The sequence below is a fragment of the Ictalurus punctatus genome, chromosome 16 (assembly GCF_001660625.3).
Source record: "Ictalurus punctatus breed USDA103 chromosome 16, Coco_2.0, whole genome shotgun sequence".
Lineage (NCBI taxonomy): Eukaryota > Metazoa > Chordata > Actinopteri > Siluriformes > Ictaluridae > Ictalurus > Ictalurus punctatus.
This window is the reverse complement of record NC_030431.2, coordinates 12,342,000-12,362,577: the sequence shown is the minus strand read 5'-3', so window position 1 is coordinate 12,362,577 and position 20,578 is coordinate 12,342,000. Positions and strand designations below refer to the sequence as shown.

The window sequence follows — 20,578 nt, the reverse complement described above, 5'->3', positions numbered from 1 at the left end:
ACTGGAAACAACCATAAAGCCAGTCTGCCGACTGTAGTAGGATGGTTTTGAACAGATAAAATTGCAGCGCAAAATGCAGAGAGCTCTAAACTGCTCCGAAAGTCTATGGAAAACACCGGACATTTTGCCAGATCAAAAATTAAAACGGCATTTGTTTTCATGTTTTCACCTATTTAGATTCCAAAGTATCCAATTTTAGTGCTCTATAATCAACAACTATAAAACACTGGAAAGATGAGGGTTTCTTATTTTTTCCCCAACTGTTCTACTGTCAGCCATCAGCAGAATGCCACAGTCTTTTAGTCTGTTAATGTCAGTTAAAGCACTAGAAATCAGAACACAGCTTAGTTTCCCTCTTACATCCAACTTACATCCATCCAAATCTACACATGATTTTGCCTAAATCAATATCATGACATTTTCTTTCCTGATGGAAAAAGCACTCATTTAACGTGATAACATAAACCAATACGATGTAGCTCATTGTTCCGCTAAGTGAATAAAAAATAAGCAAGGCTGAAAAATGTGGAAACTCCTAGTTTCTGTGTGTGTGTGTTTTTTTTTAAAGGAATGACTAACCTACTATAAAGCTAAGGCATTTAGTTCCAGCATTTATTCCTGTACATTTTATCCACACATGGCAGCTCTGACATCAAGCCAGTGCTCTTATTTGCACATATAATTCTGTACACTATGATAATCACAAAATTATGATTTTGGGTGGCAGGTTAACATTCTAATCGCTGTGAGCCTGGTAGGTCATTCATGCTGAAAGCAGCAGCAGTCAGGAAGTATTCTCCTGGCCCTTCCTGCATCAGAGCTCCAGACAGTGAGGATAATGGAAAAGAGGAAAAGCGTATCCATCCACATTCTAATTGTGATATGGACATGGAGAGAGAGAGAGGGGTGGAGGTGGATGACGTACTGTCATTAACACCATAGGCTTGGGAGGCCATTAACCTCTAAAAAAGTTCAGCAAAGTGCTTGTGCCCTTACATTCCCCAAATCAGCAACTCACAGACAGTTGTTTTCATAGCCTCTCCCTCAGTCTTGCACTCAGCCACTCACTCTTCCTTCTTTCTCACTCATTCACTCACTCACTCACCCTTCATTCTTTCCCACTCATTCACTCACTCACTCACTCTTCATTCTTTCCCACTCACTCACTCACTCTTCATTCTTTCCCACTCATTCACTCACTCACTCAGTCACTCTTCATTCTTTCCCACTCACTCTTCATTCTTTCCCACTCACTCACTCACTCACCCTTCATGCTTTCCCACTCACTCACTCACTCACCCTTCATTGTTTCACACTCACTCACTCACTCACTCTTCATTCTTTCCCACTCACTCACTCACCCTTCATTCTTTCCCACTCACTCACTCACTCACTCACCCTTCATTCTTTCCCACTCACTCACTCACCCTTCATTCTTTCCCACTCACTCACTCACTCCATTTCATTTGCTCTCATTTGCTTTCAGTAACTCACTCACTCTTCATGCTTTCACTCTCATTTTTTCTCATTTACTTCTACATAAACTCACTCACTCATTCACTCACTTATTCTTCATTCTTACTGGTTCACTGACTGACTGACTCACTCACTCACTCAAATCCCTCAAACCCCTTACACACTGTCCTTCACTCATTTTCTCACTCTGATTCATCATCCCATCTCCCCAATCACTGACTGTTTCATATCTCTTTCCCTCAATAACTCACTCTTTCAACTTTCCCTCACACTTCCCTAACCCCTCACTCCCCTCATAATCCTCATTCTCTCACTCATCTCACTCCTTTCTTTCCCGCACTGACTCCCTGAGCCTCACTCCATCAGCAGAGATAAAGATAGGCAAGATAGAAACCCTAAAACTTAAAACACTTGTTTTAAAGTGCTAAACAGCTAGAATAATACTAATTTTACCCAAAAGCTCAGTCTGGCATGTTGCATTTATCACCTGCTGCATGAACATTAGTCACATGCAGCTTACCCATCATCACCTGATCACACCAAACATCATGTGATAATTCCACAATGTAAAAACTTGGAAATTTTTACAATAACCGAATATATAAAATCCATTTTCTTCTTTATAATCTCATCCTACAAATAATTAAATAGTAACCTTCACTACAGGTTCAGCGAAACTCAACCGCAGTTGTCATACTGGTGGAAAATGCAATACAACTCTATGTCAGCAGAATATTTTAGACAGAACCGTAAATTACTGAATATTCCAAAGATTTCCACTACAGTTTTTAAAGAGTCTAAAAACTCTTAGTGCTCTGTATTCATCAAAAACTAATACAATTCTACATTATTATATGTAAAAATGCAGAATGTTTACATATATTTATACAAAACAATTTCAAAGAGAAAACTATTACTATAAAACTATTACTTTTAAACAATCCTTGTCAAAAAAATCCTAAAGAATTAGAAACCGGATCCAAATTAGAATTTTATTTTATTATTATTACAAACATATTTTGGAACCATTCCTATAAGATCCCTATACAATTTGTAAATATCCATGTTCCTACAGGAATATATATATATATATATATATATATATATATATATATATATATATATATATATATATATATATATATATATATATTCAGGTCAATCCAGTGGAATCGTTTCTAAGGCATAATGAAATCCCATACAGTTCCTGATTACTGTATAAATATGATCTAGCTCTCACTCACTACATACAGAACAACAACGATAATATTTACAACTAAACTAAGCCAAAGTATTACCATTTTGTCTTGCGCTCACACTTAACACATCACATTATCAAATGTATTAAGAAAGCGATTGTACTGATGATATTCTCATGCAATAAGCTGTAACTAAACCCAGACTAAAAAAGTCTCCTGATGAGTTTCCCAGAAAAGTATTTGTGTAAGACTGTATCGAGAACAGCATACATACTCACTTCTGCCTGAACAATTAGTCCAGCACAGTTGCCAAAAAAATTAACATGCACTCCACTCTACAAACATTTCTTCTTCTTACTCTGAAGCTCTAAAACATAAATACAGCCACTAATATACTCCATCACATGATTATGCTATTAAGAGGTACTAAATTAATTAGGATTTTAGGATAGTCTGTTTCATGTGGATTTAGCAACCTGCTTTGTACTTCTGTACTTACTTGTATGAAGACGTAATGTGTTAATAATAACAAGAAAAGTGTAATATCCATTCTGCATCTTATGTAATTAACTAGATATCTAATGACCAAATGTGGGGCTCATATTCGTCTCAACAGGAAAAAAACTATGCCACTTAGGTGCATTATTATTGTGAATGATAGCGTGAATTCAGTGTGTAAGACTGTGTATATCAACACAATATTTTGAGTGGTCAGTACTGATGTAACTGTGGTAAACACTGTATACACTATTAGTGTACTTACCAATAGTGGTGGACAGTAACTACAGGGGTAGTGGACAGGGTTTGGGAATTACAAAAAAGTTACATTAAATTCCTCCTAAATAATACAACGTGAAATGCTATTGCTTTCTTGTTACATATGCAATTACTATTTCTATAGTAGTTAATTGCTTTAACGTAGGTACATAGATATAATGTAGGTAATTAACATGTAGGAAATCTGTACATACATATGAATTACACAGTAATAAAATGTTTTGATTATTATTCACGTATATAAGGAGGGTAATGAAGGAGGGTAATGAAGGGGTTTATTGCAATTAAAGCGTTGCGTTATAAATTAAAACATTAAAATTTAAAATTTCTTAAAAGGTTGAAGCGCATTTACATGATTTTAAAGAGCATTTACTTGAATGCATTCACATTTAGTATAAAATTCTAGTATAAAAAAATCTTCTAGTATAAAATTTCTAGTTCTCTTAAAATCATACTTTTAAAAAAACAACAACAACAACCCTATAACATGTTCCTTTGATGGGTAACACCATCATTCAAGCAATTAACATAGAGCTAAAGACAATCTTTAATTTCAATTAATAACAACTGTGGTTTATAAATCAATTTCAAGTGACATAAAGGGAGTGTTAAGCACTGGTAAAATATTACAGCATGTTTGGTATTTTGAGATGTTTGTGCCTGGAGCCTATTTTGTCCTTTATTCATTCGTATACTCAATATTCAGTCTCAAGAATGGAAAATCCTTACTTCCAAAATTTACAAGAGAAATTGCATTTTTTTATATGCTGACCAATCTGGAGATGAGTTTTCAGTATACATCGTGGTTGTTGCTCTTTTGTCATTATGCTGATGGTTTTTCTAAACTGTACTGACAGTCAGTATAGGAAAAAGGAAATTTACAAAGCAGCAAAAAGGAAATCTTGTTGCATTGCCATGGCAAGAAGGGTGTTACCCCCTCCTGCGCAAATCTGTTCCTGGAACAACAAAAGCGATTTAAAAAATGTAATTTTTTAAAGTCATGTAATTTTAAAACTTACCTTTATAGTGCTCGCCATTGTAGCACAGGACTATATAGTCCTGTTTTTAAAAAAAGAAATTTCAGTTGCAATGTGTGTGTTTGAGGTTTTTTTTTCTGGCGATGAGTGTGTTAAGTTGAGGTTCCACTGAGCAGTGTTTGGAGCGGATGAGATTGTGCTAATGCTGGAAGTGAAGTCAACCAATAGCAGGAAGAGCTTTCTATTGGTTCTGGCAGACGCAGCTCGAAGAAACAGGATATTTGGGAGAGGGGAGATAAGAAGGCCTGAAACAATGTTGGTATCCTGTAAACCATGCGTGTGGTTACTTGAGACAGTGCAAAACCTAAGTTCACTTCACCTACAGTGGGGTGTCCTCGAGAAGGGGCATCCCTGATAGTGTGATCGTCTATTAGATGTTACAGTTTCACTCTCAGCTACAGCTGTCTCAGTCATCTACAATATTTACAAAATGTATAAATATGGCAAACATAATAGCAAAAGGGTTGGGTTGATAAACTGGGGTATAATGAAAATATCCTAGTTAGGTATCCTTGGTAGAATATTATGACTTTATAAAGTCAAAATATCTAAATATGATCTGCGATCTGACTTATCACAATTTAAAATGTCTGCTAGGTAAAAGGATTAGAAAGGTTATAAAACTGTATAAAACTTATGTAGTAGTAGTTGTAAAGGTCAAGAAGAGGAACAAGGGGAGGAAATTGGGAAAGCTAAATGGGCAAAGGAAAAAAGGGGGGGGGGGGGGGGATGAATAGGGAGCAGAAAATATATAAACCATTTATAAAAAATCAACTATACCATGACGTACCACAGCAGAATTATGGTAGAATCATCTATAGTTACCTTAACGTAATCATAATAATAGCATTGCAATGTCTAGTTAATTGACATAATGTATAGTGTTTCTTACACTACACTATACTATACTGTACTATGCACTATACAATGTACTAAAAGTGTTTATGCATGAAATGGAAAAAGAGAGACAGGCAGAAAGATAGAAAGACCCATTACAGGCAGGATACAGATGTGATGATTATATTGTGACTATTTGTCAAAGTTGCAGACAGATAGTTGGAGAAACAATGCAGTAATACAGTAGACAGGGAGGGAGAGAAGCATTTTATACGTAGATATTCTTCATACAAATAAAAAAAATTCTGATTCAGAAGTCATACACCACACTGAACCTGAACAACTTGGCCAAGTGCCAAGCTGCTTACTATATGTAATACAGCTGCCACTAGACAGCAACACACACAACATCAAAAATCGCCTTGTGCATATGTGGTACTGTACTGATGTTACAGTTGTGTGTGTGTGCATGTGCTCAGCGGTGTGTTGATGCTTGTGTGTGCAGTGGTGCGTTTCTGGGCTGCAGATGGTATTGTGTAATGGCGGTTGCTTTGAGGAAGTTATGAAGTTACAAGAAGACTTTAAAACGTTTTGTAAGCAGTAACTGAGAAAAACACTGTATTTGGTTCAAACTGCCTCCCTAGTTTCAGAAGGACTAATAAAATCTAATGGAACGTTCATTAATAATTGCACTGTAATCATCATGAAAACCTGCAATGTCCCTACAACTTAGTTTGAACCTCTATAATACTGTTTCCCCCCTAATGCTCTGAAGAGATTAAATAAAAAGGATTTCAACATATTTGATAGTTGGGAACAAGGCAATAAATATTGCAAGAGAGTTGATTCTGCAACAACATGAGAGCAATAGGATGCAAAAGAAGGATAAAATCCCCACAGTTTGAACAAAGACTTCCAACACAGGCAAATACAAAAAAATAAATAAATAAAAACAACACTTTTGTAAAACCTATTATGAATCCCATCTTCATAATTTCTTGTAGTTACATTAAATACATAATTACTGCAATAGAACCTAATAATACAATAATAAAACGCAAGCAAATCTAGTTATTATATTTGATAGATCCAATAATGCCTAAAGGTCCAGTAAACTAGTATAGACTTATGTTGTAACATAAGTGAAACTCTACCCCCTATTACCATAAAGCAAAATGCACTTTGTCAATTCACAAATGATAACTTGTGTACAATCATTAAGCATCTTTAATTACTGACAACTTATCAAACTAAGCAAATATTCCCAGGACCCATCAGTGGGTCCAGATTGACATTTCTCACTCTCATCACTACATACTTTACCCATTAATTTTAATGTAGTTGCTGAATATTTCATAGTATTACTGAATAGTATTTTATAAATTTAATAACGGTATAATCTAATTTGGAAATACCAAATTAGAAATGGCAATAATTTGGAAATACCAGTCAGCCTACAGTACAATGCAGGTAACAGGAGCCTGGAGAAAACCCCCAAAGCACAAATAGAGCATGCAAACTCCATGCACACAGGGCGGAGGTGAGAATTGAACCCCCAACCCTGGAGGTAACCCATCTTGCCCCCTTTTATTTATGGTATAATGAGCTTTAAAATTATAGTTGAGTGCTTCAAGGAAAATAAAATGACAGTATAGCTTCTAAAAAAGCCCTATGGGTCTCTACTCAACTTGAACACATGCACACAAAAAAAGAAGAAGAAAAAAAAATAACAACTAAAGCACATACCTTTGTTACAACATGATTATAAGTTGTTAGAAATTTAATTATCCTCTTTCACTGGAGCTTTAGGAGGCTTTGTTTCTGTTTATAAAACTGTACTTAAAATAAACTGAATAGTTATTTAATTTATTTTTATTTTTGTGTAAATTCTAATTCTTGTCCAGCTTGTCCTGGAGAATACTAAGAGCAATGTAAGGATACTTTTGTGCAAATTGAAATTTGATTTAATTCAATGAAGTGATTAGTCTACACACTCGTAGAGAAAAAAAAATTCTATCTAGAACCCTATAGCACAGCGGTCATCAGCCTTGTTCCTTGAGATCTACCTTCCTACAGGTTTCATCTCCATCCAAAATCTAACACACCTGTTTTAGTTGACCAAGGACTTAAGGCAATGATCAGATGGTCAGGTGGCCACGATTATGGTTGGAGCTGAAGTCTTCAGGAAGGTACTAGATCTCCAGGAACAGGGTTGGTGACCACTGCAGTCCGGATGCAGGTCCAGCACAATATTTCAGTAGATCAAATCGTGCACTCGAAAAACAAAACTTATGGTAGTACAGTAACTAGTTTTGTTTTGTTTTTTTGTTTTGTTTAACATGAGCTATTGTGGCTTTTGTAGCAGATCTCATCAGTTCATCTGGTATAGCTAGTTGTGGCCATTTTACCTGAAGGAAGCTCATAAAGGATGGAAGTTTCCACAGACTTTCACACAGATTGTTGCCCTCTCTGGTCTAATTAGAGAAGGGTTTTTTTTTTTTTTAAAGTCAATGTTAAAAACAGAATGTTTAAGGACATTAGAAAGAGAAGTATGTGTTTCTTCTCTGCTCACAGTTCAAAACAGATGTCTCATCTGTTCAGAGTCCGTGGCTCTAGTCAAAACAACTTGAAACAAAACATAACCATTTGTTATGTTTTGTCTTATTTATAGCCATGGACTAATCACACATAGATTTTAAAAGCATTAAAAGGTAACTGTTGTCGAAGTTCCGTCATGTCAGTTGCTTATCCAGACTTTTGTAAGCAAGGGATTTTGTGTAGTGGGACCTTCACAGATTTTAGTTCAAATTCTAGTTTGAAAAACCACTTCTTAGTTTATTCTATTTTTTTTTTTAACATAACAGAATGATCTAATAAAACTACCGCATTGTTGGAATATAGAATTTATTCTGTGCGAAATGGGGTGTGTGTAAAAGATTATATGTTGTATAATATGAAAGGGACATAATTCCCTCTATCTCTGTCTCCTTTTTGTCTGCATTTCTCTTTTTCTCTCTCACTTTCTCGAGTGATGTTTGATTTTTATGGCATCCTGCAGGATGTCTGTAGGAAGTCACCTTTGCTCTTTCTCTAAGTGAGCCGAGCGACTTTGTACGTGTGTGTTTGTGTGTGTGTGTGTGTGTGTGTGTGTGTGTGTTGCAGTGGAAATGCTCTTTTTTTTTTGGGGGGGGGGGGGGGGGGGGGCATTGGGATCTGGCTGGGAAACAGGGCAGGGCCCTTCCACAGGAATGTCCTGCATAACACACAAACACACACACACACACACGCACACACACACACACACACACACCTTTATCGCCACTATAAATACACATTTCAATGGGTATTCTCAGCTCTGCTTTCTATGTAACATTTCCTTAAGTTCATTCAGCTCAGAATGTGTGCGAAGCAAGTGCTTAAATACACTCATTTAAACACACACACACACACACACACACTTGTCACTTGGTGTACCCATGGTGAGTCAGGGAAACAGGCCAAAGAGCATCAAAAGCATTTGGTGATCACAATCTCCCTCCTCATAGCACCCCCTACAGTCTCACACCGTTATTACAACAGGGGCAACTGAGTATGGAAAAACCAAAGGGATAGACAGTAATGGTGTTTGTGCAGCTCTCTTTGCCTCGACGGTGGTCCATGAGGCCCTGAGGGCATCAGATTATCATCATCTCTGTCTATAGACTTTTACAGGGAAAACCTGCTGCAGTAGTGAAGCAGACTTTAAGAGCGCATTTATACCCACTTAATGACATTAGCCTTAATACAGGAACATTCATGGCGCATGACACTAGAATCAAATCTGAGCCAACGTCTACGATACACATCGCGTATTTAGAACCTGGGTAGGGAAATAAGGTTGCTATATTCATTTAACAAGTCCAGATGTACTTTGTAAATACCAGTGGCCAACCTGCATTTTTGTTTTAAGGTTTCCGTAAATTATGTGCTGTTATGAATACCATTTAAATGGATTAGATCTCAATGTGTACATGACCTATTACACAACCTTGACGCACAACCACCTTAAAATAAAATGAGAAGACTGGTTTTCCAAGTAGATGCACGAATAAACGATAACTAAAAAAATTCAACACGACCATTAGGAAATCCCATCCAGTCTGAACGTCAAGAAACACTACACAGCCAGATGACAAATTCCATCCATCTATTTTCTGTACTGCTTATCCTACACAGGGTCACATGGAGTCTGGAGCCTATCCCAGGGGACTTGGGTCACAAGGCGGGGGGACATCCCATATGGGGTGCCAACCCATCGCAGGGAACAATCTCACACACACCCGTTCACAAACTATGGACAATACGGCCAATCAGTCTACAGCGCATTTCTTTGGACTGGGGGAGGAAACTGGAGTACCCGGAGGAGACCCGTGAAGCCCAGGGAGAACATTCAAACTCCACACACACAGGGCGGAGATAGGAGTTGAGCCCCCAACCCTGAAGGTGCGAGGCAAACGTGCTGACTAATTCTCATTGTTAAATGTTAAATTAGGCTATATAATAAGTCACCAACCACTAAGACAACCTGTTCCACCATGCACAATTGTTCTCAATCAAAAGGCATATTAAGGGTATTATCTCCCTCTGCCATTGTAACACTCTTATATGTAAATTTTTGTTTTGTTTTAATGGACACTAGGCTCCTATGTCCATGTCATTGGGAGCTTGGTGAATATCCTTGCCTTAGTGGTTAGCACATTTGCCTCGCACCTCCAGGGTTGGGGGTTCAATTCCCACCTCTGCCCTGTGTGCACAGAGGTTGCATGTTCTATACGTGCTTTCAGGGTTTCCTCGGGTACTCCGGTTTCCTCCCCAGTCCAAAGACATGCATTGTAGGCTGATTGGCATTCCCAAATTGTCCATTGTGTGTGATTGTGACCTGTGATGGGTTAGCACAACGTCCAGAGTGTCCCCAATCTTGTGCCCTAAGTTCCCTGGGATAGGCTCCAGGCTCCCTGCAACCCTGTGTATTATAATGGAAAATGGATGGATGGATGGATCCTTGCCTTCCAGACAGCCTTTTTTCCTTACAGATTAATAAAATCCACTGGAAATCAAAATGTAAGCAATCATATTTTGATTTCTAGTGGGTGGGATTATTGTGATTTCACTGTTACTTCCTAATTATATTGGTGGTTAATTGGATTCATAAGGCCTTCTGTCTACCTCCTAAAATCATACCCAGTGGATGACCGGGTATGACTACAGCTAGAGCTACCTAGACCCAGTGGTTTCCCTAGAGCTACCTAGACATTACAGAAAAGAAAAGAAAAACTTGATTGGATCATTTTTCTATTGGTGTTTTCAGCCAGGACGAAATCAGATTATTACTACAATATTTGCCACAAGCATGATGATTATTTAAATAATATTGAACTATAATTTGCAGATATGTAACTTTTAGATTTTCAGTCCCCCTCTCTGAAGGCCCTCTGGTAATTATGCACAACTGTCATTATACAATAGGTTGCGATAATGGTTGGAAAAACATCTAGTTAATACTAGTGTGATTATAAGCAAATGGTCAAGCAAATCACTTTTTGATATGAAATATACTGTACTTCTTGTGTGATAGTTATTATTCCAGTTCTGTTACTCCATGTTTCCATGTAGTACATTAATATGGAGTAACTAAACACACACACACATATTTACGCACAGTCACGCAGTTACTACAGCTTTGTGGAGTGATGAATAGTGATAAAAGAATTTCTTGATTTGTGTGCAAAGCAGGAAGTGGTCTTGCCTACAGTAAGTTGCATGAGTGTGAGTGTGCTTGGCTCCTTTTCTGTTACTCAATCTAGTAAACCTTGGGGAAACCCACTGACACCCTTACCACTGTTCTCTTTCTTTCAGCAGCATGTGAGGTTACTGGACCACATTACTTAAAAACACACAAAAGCACACACTCAATCACAGAAACACACACATGGACATTCACATAAACGGTTCTTTGTTGCTACAGGAAATCATGGCTGAAGGTATGCTGTGCCAGATGCCCTGAGGAGAGGAGAGAATTTCTGTATTCTCACGTTAAACGGAGGAGAGAGAGGGAGTTTAATATGAGATGTACAGCAGGACTGCAGACAGAAAATCACCCCTGTGTAGTTACAACATTCTGAAACAGTAGCAATTCAGCTCTTCAGTTTCTCTCCTGTCTGCATTTGTTACATTCATATGTAAGTCATGTTTTCGCACTGTTTATGAGGCGATCTTTAAGAGCAACTCACACTTCTGATATTTTTACTACATCGGAAGTGGAAATTTTCTGTCAACTCACAATTAGCATTGAAGCTTAGTGTAACTACAGTGCAATTTTAGACATACCGAGCCTTTTCCTAGAACTTTAACAACATATCTGAGGAAAATGTTGATAGTCCTGACAGTTCTGTCTTGTCTTCACTGACACTGTGTTCTTACATCGATTGTTTAGAAGGCCACGGCTAGTAAGCCTAAATCATTTGCTCAGTCATTAGCTATCTTTCTGGCTCAGAAGCCCAAATTTCCTAAATGTCTCATGATTATAACCACTTGACCAGTAAGCATACACGTGTTTGTATTCGCAGTTCAGTTGAATCACACCACATCTGCCATCTGCATCAAATGCTGTCAACTGAATTTAGAACATTGCATTCATTCAACAAACATTAAATATACTTTTAAAATAAAATAACACATGCAAAAGCTTTTTAAATTTTTCATGTCCGTTCTGACTAAATCGGACGCAAGTAAATACTGCCTTCGGACAGTTTAAGAGCTCAGCATGGTAAGAACAAGTCTCCCCTAGGTTTACACTTATGCTCACGCATCAAGCCTTTCGTGTACAAAATATCCTTAGATTCCCCACTGCTCTACGTTACATTAATTCACGCACATTAACAGTGAGAAACATCCACAACACAGTACCGATGCCCAGGTTTGAGAAATTAATATTATTACTGCAAGCTTTCAGACACTGCATGCACTGTCTCTATGTGCTTGTAATGTGTATCTGTGTGTTGGATGCAACAGCCTATTTCATCTTCACAGTGGAAACAAACAGTCACTCTAGAGAGCACATCATGGTGTGAGCGTTAAACTTCATGGAATATAGACGCATACATATACACGCTTTACCTGTTAAACTTACAGCTAAAAACTCTTCGTGAAGCCAAACAAGTCCACACGAAACCAGAAACTGATGCCACACATGAGAACGAGATCACATGGGAGAGGAGAGGCGAGGACAGTGGACAAATGAAGAGGAGAGGACTGAAGAAGAATGGAATGAAGAGGAGAGGACAGAAAAGCAGAGTGTAACAATGAAGAGAAGAGGAGAAGAAAGTTGAAGAATAAAAAGGAAAGGAATGAGAAGGAGATGAGAGGAATGGATGGGGGAGGAATAAAGAGCAAAGGAATGGATAGGAGAGGAGAGGAATGAAGATGAGCTGAATTGAGAAAAATGAAGACGAGCCATTACCTCAGAGAACGTCTACCCTCTTGCCACGGCGAGCTCATCTGTGCTGGCCTGCTTGCCGCCACTCTGCACATGCAAGCTTGTGTGCGTGTGTGAGCCAGCGTCTCTGTCACAGCTTGGCAGAGGCCCTACTGGAGGACTCCTGGATAACAAATGTCTGGGAGTTCGGCAGGTTTTCTGCACATGCTGTTCACAGTGAATGTGACCAGACCACAAGTCTGTCCCCTTGACACACAAGCACACACACAAAAAAGGAGAGAAAAAAGACCAGAAAGAAGAAAGCCACGGTCTGATCCCAGCGCAAATAACATTCCTGAATGCCAGATTTCTTGGATCGGCTCACGGACCTTCTGGCATGATCCTTTAGTTGGACTGAGGACAGGGATAAGGTTTAGCTGCTGGGTGTGTTTATATGTATTTGTATGAGTTCATGTGAATTTTGTTATACAGTCAACATCTTTTCCATTTCACTTCAGCCTCTGAGGATGAGGCCTCACACTGAACAACTCAAAGGAGACCACATACATCACACCATGTCTGCCTAAGGCTTAAAAAAAAAGTGTTAAAGTTTCTTTTCAACACACAAAAGCATTGAATCATGTCGCCCATCTCCGTAGCAGCTGGCCAATGGTGATGTATGAAAGTAGTGGGAATTGGCTGGAGCTTCGAATCTGCTGCTTTGATGAGATGAACTGATGCTGCAAAGTGTCTGTACAAGTTGCAAAGCTATTAGTTTAATAAAGCTATCAGCCATTAGTATTAGTTTTTAGCATGGCATTATAGTGGAGTTAATCTATGTTATTGGGGGACACAGTGGCACAGTGTTGCTGTGTGGTTTCTTGCTTCAATCCTGAGCTCAGGTTACTGTCTGTGTGGAGTTTTGGGTATTCTCATCAGTGTCCTTGTGAGTTTCCTCTGGGTTCTGTGGTTTCCTACCACCTCACAAAAAAATTGAGTTGTCTATAGGTGTGAATACGTGTGTGTGCATAGTGCCCTGCAATAGGCACGAAAGGTATCCCCACAATATACAGTATTTATTGCTGGTTGATTAGAAGGACTTTTCTCTTTCAAGTCAACTTGAAGCTGTTCGCTAAACGTGGCAATGAACCAACTTCTTTCACAGAACAAACAGCTATTTCACATCGTATAGATCTTTTTCTATACCCCACTGGCAAACATGTGAATATATCTTCAATTTAAACTCTCTAAAGATGAGATTCTCATTTTGTCAAATTTGTTTTCTGGTTGTAGACTAGAGCGTGGAGGTGCATATATGATATACAATCTGATTGCAGTCTTCAAGATGATGAAGCCTGTGGCCAGAAAAGTGTACAAACAATATCAGGTGTTCTGTGGCCCATGGGCTGAGAGTACTTATAACTTAACTAACAACATTTTAAAGTGTTTGCTGAGACAGTACAATTCTGTATCATCTGTATTTCTCAGAGGTCACATTAAAAACTGCAACATCCTCATCTCTGTCATAGCTTGAGAAACATTTCATGAAGTACAAGCCAGTCCTTACTGCAGTCCTAAACTCTATGTCAGGTAACGGAGGCAAAGATGGATGCCAGTGCAGATAACGTTTAATAAGAATCAAACAATTCTACAGGTGCTGTAGAACTCGTGGCAAAAACACAAAGTCTAGGAAACGAACATAACACAGCAACAGACAACAATGTAAGAATAAGACAAACGCAAGACAATGGGTGCAGTGCAATATGTGATTTATGTAAAAAATGATCATTAACCGATTAATGTGAATCAGGTGCAGACAGTCATGCGACGTGATCAGGTGTGGTGCAGTGGCTGATGGGAAACATAGTCTAGTCCTTTTTCCAGTATGTACATGACACTCTAACCACATGTAGACCATGAAATTAAATTTCATGCCAGTGATAAGAAAAATGCACGTGCTCCTGGAGATGAAGATGAGCTAGAGATAGCTGAATTTAGAGACAGATTGAGAATTACACAAGTACTTATGCTGTGGACCATAGCTCAGACTTCTTCTGCAGTGACGTAAGTATACTTTATGAGCACAACAGCTTGGCTGAAGCTTAAATAAAATAACATTCGGTTGTCACACCTGACCCAGCACTCATGCTGAATGGTACTTTTTTCCACATCTGTTGTATTCCTCTGCCATTCACAATATAATGTGAGATATTGTGAGTGAGTGAGTAAGCGATAGAAATTTGGAGTTTTAATTGTTTTGTTTTTAAAAACAGATCATTCTAATGATTCTGCATGTGTGTGTGTGTGTGTGTGTGTGTGTGTGTGTGTGTGTGTGTGTGTGTGTGTGTGTGTGTAAGGGATAATCCAGGACCAGGTGTGCATTAGAGAATTTTACTGCACGATGTGGAGGCAAAGAACCTCTACAGAGTGCATTAAAACTGTGTAATGCACACCTAACCATGGATTATCCTGCTGATACCCACCCTAAAGCTGTCATTGATGTTTGCAATGCAAAATTTGACTGAAAGAATAAAAATAACGGCTAAATTTTATTAGCTATTTTATATATGGGTTGTTAGATTTAAAATTCTTCCCGCTCTAAATCACACACAGAGATAATGTTGTGCAATAAGGTTACATTTATTTGCATGAATTATAATAAATAGTTATTAGGGAGAGATAGATAGAGACAGAGAGATAGAGACAGAGAGAGAGAGAGAGAGAGAGAGAGAGATTGTGTGTTTGTGAATGACGTGCGTCTGTGCCGTGTCTCTACTAGTAATGAAGTTGTGAGTTTAACTACTGTATGCAACTGTAAATGTATGTTACCATGGTTACAGTTGTTTATAGGCAGCACGCTAATTTAAAACGGTGATTAAAATGACTGGAACTACCTGTGCATTATACGGTTTGAACGCACACCTTTCAACCAATCAGAATCGAGTATTCAGATAGACCATGGTATATAAAGTGGTGCTTGAAGTTTGTGAACCCTTTAGGAATTTCTATATTTCTGCATAAATATGACCTAAAACATCATCTAATTTTCACACAAGTCCTAAACATAGATTAAGAGAACACAATTAAACAAATGAGACAAAAAATATTATACTTTATTTATTGAGGTCATTTATTTATTCTTTATTTTACTGAGGAAAATTATCCAATATTACATATCTGTGAGTGACAAAAGTAAAGTTTGCTTTCATTATCTGGTATGACCCCCTTGTGAAATCTCCTTTGTTCATGCCATGATACACTTCCACAAACATGTGCTGTGAAGATCAGACTCACATTCACACTTGATTGTCATCCCATTGATTGAAAACACCTGACTTTAATTTCACCTTCAAATTAACTACTAATCCTAGAGTTTCACATACTTTAACCACTCACAGATAAGTAATATTGGATAATTTTCCTTAATAATATTTATTCAATAAATAAATAACCAAGTATTATATTTTTATCTTATTTGTTTAATTAGGATCTCTTTGTCTACTTTTAGGACTCGTGTGAAAATCTGATGATGTTTTGTGCAGATATATAGAAAAGTATAAAGCGTTCACAAACTTATGTGTATATACTCTCTCTCTCTCTCTCTCTCTCTCTCTCTCTCTCTCTCTATATATATATATATATATATATATATATATATATATATATATATATATATATATATATATAAATACCTGTGTGTGTGTGTGTGTGAGTGTGTGTGTGTGTATGTACAGATACCTTATGACTGGCTGTATATGGTTCTGGCTCTGTTCCAGTCTGGACCATTTCCCCTGGAAGACATTGAAGATCTCACAACTTCTACCTAAGACATCACACACATAGACATAGAATGCTCAATATTGATGTATTAGACACTGATACTGCCGTGCATTTATACTTCTCATGATTCCATGCAGCAGGTCAGCAACTGCAACCCCACCACCAATAAGTTTGGACCTCCTGGGTCCTAGATGAACTAATCAATAGAATAGTCTCACAACTTAGACTTCTACCTATTGTTAGACAGTCTGGTAGTGTTTAACACTCATCATGGCCAAGATCTGCCTATTTTCACTGGCAGTACAAATGAATCCTGGAGTGTTGTTTTTGTATGACAATTTTATGGTAAAAATGGTACTACAACCAAAATAGGCTTGTGTGCAATCTGGAAATAGTCACAATGGTTCAAGTGAGATTCAAAAATGCTATGTTGGTTACATCTGAAAAGCTCATTGTTGTCACAGTGTTTAAAATGTTTGTTTCTCCATCAGATGTATAAAAAAAATGCACAGAGCTGTGTATGCATGGATGTGTGGATAGCAAATGAGCATGTAATGACTCTGTTGGTGAGATTCTAATAGTTGTGGCCAGCTAAGTGTGCAATATACATCAGGCAGTCTGAGGCAGAACGTCTGACTCTGAAAGCCCAAACTGTGTTTATTTTTAGCTGTTGATGCCCAAAGTGTGTTTACTTTTGTTTATCCTAGGAATAGTGCCAGTATGTTGAGAAGAGTACATGCTTCATCAGCATCCTCACCTGGCAAGGACCTACAGTTGGAAATGAGACTTAGCGTGTGTATGTTTGTGTTTGTATGTGGGAGGTGGAGAGGATGAGGCTCATGCAGAGTGAGGTGGGACAGGGACATGAGGTAGGTTTGAAACTGTCATTGATCTCCTCTCCACTAAATGGTAGAAGCATTAAAGTAGGCAGTGCTGTATCAGCCAGATTATGTCAGACAGTGATTCAGCCAGCAGTTCTCCCTCAGTGGACATTTTGTGGTGTGTCTTTTCACCGTCTTGCACTCATTTTAGTCTCGTATCTGTCCCGTTTCTCTCTGTTGAGGTTATCACAACAAAGCACACAGAGCTTAAAAATAACACAAAGAGAATTCCAGAAGGCTCACAAAACTCAGAGAAGGTTCCAGAACACCCACGAAACACAGCCACTGGAGGACACAGTGCAAACATTCACAGGCAGAAAAGTCTCTGAACCCTGGTATCCAAATCCATCCCTATAGTATACTCTATATAGTATTATGGATGAGGCATGTTTGGACATGAGTGAATATTCCCCTCCGATTATGAATGCATAGCGAATTGTGGTTTCACTTATAAACATACTGATGGTTGCTGCTTGTTGTTAAATTTGACAATCATGTAATTTCTAAACTACTATGCTTTACACAAGCAAGTCTGTCAAGTCATTTTTTATCTACAGGAGCTTAGTGGGAAACAGACTGTCGGACAGCTCTACTGTGGCATGACATGCAGCTTCATTTTCCTAGTGGCTGTTCATAATTGACACGCTAAGTTCTGTGCATGTGAAAATGTAAGACACTGTCAACTGGGAGCTATAGTGGGCTTTGTTTGGTTTAAAAGGGAAACACTAATGCTTCAGAGTAGTAGTTTGTAACATATTCAGATTTTTGATAAGTGGACATAGTGAGGATTTAATTCCAAAATTGTGCACATCGGTCCTGAGACCTCAGACATAATTATGCCTTATGTGCTTTTCAGAACATCACAAATTCTTTTATCCTTTTAATTCTCTTTGCTTCAGTTATGCACGTTTCTGACCCTGAACTTTTCTTGTGCCCATTTTTCCTTTGCAATATCCTTTTGAGTGAGGAGCAGTGTAAAATCCAGTGCTGTCTAACAGTTTAATGTAACCATTATACGTCACACTAAAATTTATGCTTTGGGCTGTAAATATACACACACACCCAGAGCCCAATAATACAGACATAAATATGATACTAATTAACATGACATTATTTAATAGTATTGTCCCTTTAAATTACACAAAATGATTTTTTTTCTCCACACGGACATCAGCATCTTAATCGGACATATTGTATAATAGATAAATAGATATAATAAAGTTATGAATGGACTTATTCAGATAAGTGCTTGGTCAGCTTTTCCTTTAACCATGGGCATGTTTTCTTCACATCAAATTAACCTAAAATATTTTCGTAATGCGACAACTCGTAATAGCAATTTAAACAGCATGCATTCCATACACACATTACAATTTCATGACCTCAGTTTAATATCTCTTCAGTGGGTGCCCAGAAAATCGACTTAAGCAGGTGCATATAACCCAGCTCTGAATACATATTTTATTTTATGACATTTCCCATGACATAAATTTTGGATGTAAGATGAAAACTATGAATGCGACTCTTTCTCTGCGTCCCAATTGGCATACTATCAGTAATAAATAGTACCCGAGATGAGGATTAGTGTATCCCAAATCGTAGAATGTTGAAATGAGTATCCCAGAGGTACCCTGATGGTCTACTATTTCTGGTAGATTTTCGAAGTGTGGATCCATGGGCACTTTTTCAGCTAACATTGCCCACAACTCCTTGTGTGATGGAAGTGGAGTTTTGTGACAGTTTGCTTTGCTGAGTTGGATGCATTTTAGAGCAGTGTAGATGAAATGTGGAAAAATAAATCAAGGAAATCCATCCATCCATCCATTTTCTATACCGCTTATCCTTCAGGGTAGCCTATCCCAGGGTGCATCGGTCACAAGGCGGGGTACACCCCGGGCAGGATGCCAATCCATGGCAGGGCACACTCACATACACATTCACACATTCATTCATACACTACAGACACTTTGGACATGCCAATCAGCCTTGGCATGTCTTTGGACTGGAGGAGGAAACAGGAGTACCTGGAGGAAACCACCACAGCACAGGGAGAACATGCAAACTCCGCACACACAGGGCAGTGGCGGGAATCAAACTCCCAAACCTGGCCACTGTGTGCCCTAAATCAAGGGAATGATAAATTAAATTATATACTATAAATTATATAAAGAATAATGAATGAAGAAAAGCTGAAATGCAACAAGTAGTTTGTTTACAGTGACAGTGTTCTCTTCCAGGCAACAAGGTTCTCTTCTGTTACACAATGTGTTAGTATGTCCCAGTACTTGCATACTCTTAATACACACTCAAAAGTATGTACTTTTTCTTCACAAAAGGAGTACATACATTGAGTACACAGTATATGTATGCCAGTTGGGACACAGGCTTGATGAGTACAGTAGAATTGCTAGTCATGTTTACTAATGAGAGTGACTGAAACTGTTGTAATGTTAGTGTAACTCAGTACTGAATTTGCAAATGGTCAAGTGCCACATAGTGCCTGACCAAGTAACTGTTACCGACAAGAAGAAGAAAAAAACTTTACACCAACGTACATAAAGGGTCATTTTGTTAAATTGAACACGTTGTGTAATAAGCAGATTGGATGTTAGCACATTATGCTAGCATCTAATTCTTTATTTATCACTTGTAAGAAGGCATCAGAGAGCACTGTGTGTGTGTGTGTGGGGGGGGGGGGGGGGATGGGGGGATTAATGTGAATTATTCTGAGATCACGAAATTCTAAAATAGGCTGAATTAGTATACATTTTAGCATGCTTGATGTTTATATGGCATTTATTTTTATTGCTGATAGTGAGAACATTAGTGTAGTTAGTGTGTTATTAAACTCTGTGTGAGGGCAATTTTCTACTTTTTACCAATTCTACAATAGTTCATAATTTTACTGAACAGATTTACTGTCAAAGGAACATTAGGAGCAGAGAACATGTTAAAAAACAAAACAAAAAAAAAAGTCTATAAAGGTTAAGCATATTTTCTTTTTTTCATTAGTTGGAGAAAATGCTGCCACAGATTTTTAATTCCATGAAAACAACTGAGCACCAAACTTCATTTTGTATCATTTAGTGCTGATTTCAGGACATTTTTATTAAACAACCCACCCACACGCACATAAAA

The 20,578-nt window shown here is 38.0% G+C and overlaps 1 protein-coding gene across 5 annotated transcripts in view; it reads right to left on the bottom strand.

Annotated features, from left to right (window-relative positions):
- Positions 1-20,578, bottom strand: part of erg (ETS transcription factor ERG) — a 55,730-nt gene that overhangs the window by 19,593 nt on the left and 15,559 nt on the right. For 2 of the 5 annotated variants that reach the window (XM_017489730.3, XM_017489732.3), the window contains exon 2: positions 16,518-16,602. In XM_017489730.3, the coding sequence (XP_017345219.1) occupies positions 16,518-16,565 (48 nt within the window). In that variant the 5' untranslated portion in view covers positions 16,566-16,602. Of the gene's footprint in view, positions 1-4,471; positions 4,710-12,824; positions 15,090-16,517; positions 16,603-20,578 lie in introns of those variants that run through there. The other 3 variants (XM_017489733.3, XM_017489731.3, XM_017489734.3) reach the window with 3 other exon arrangements.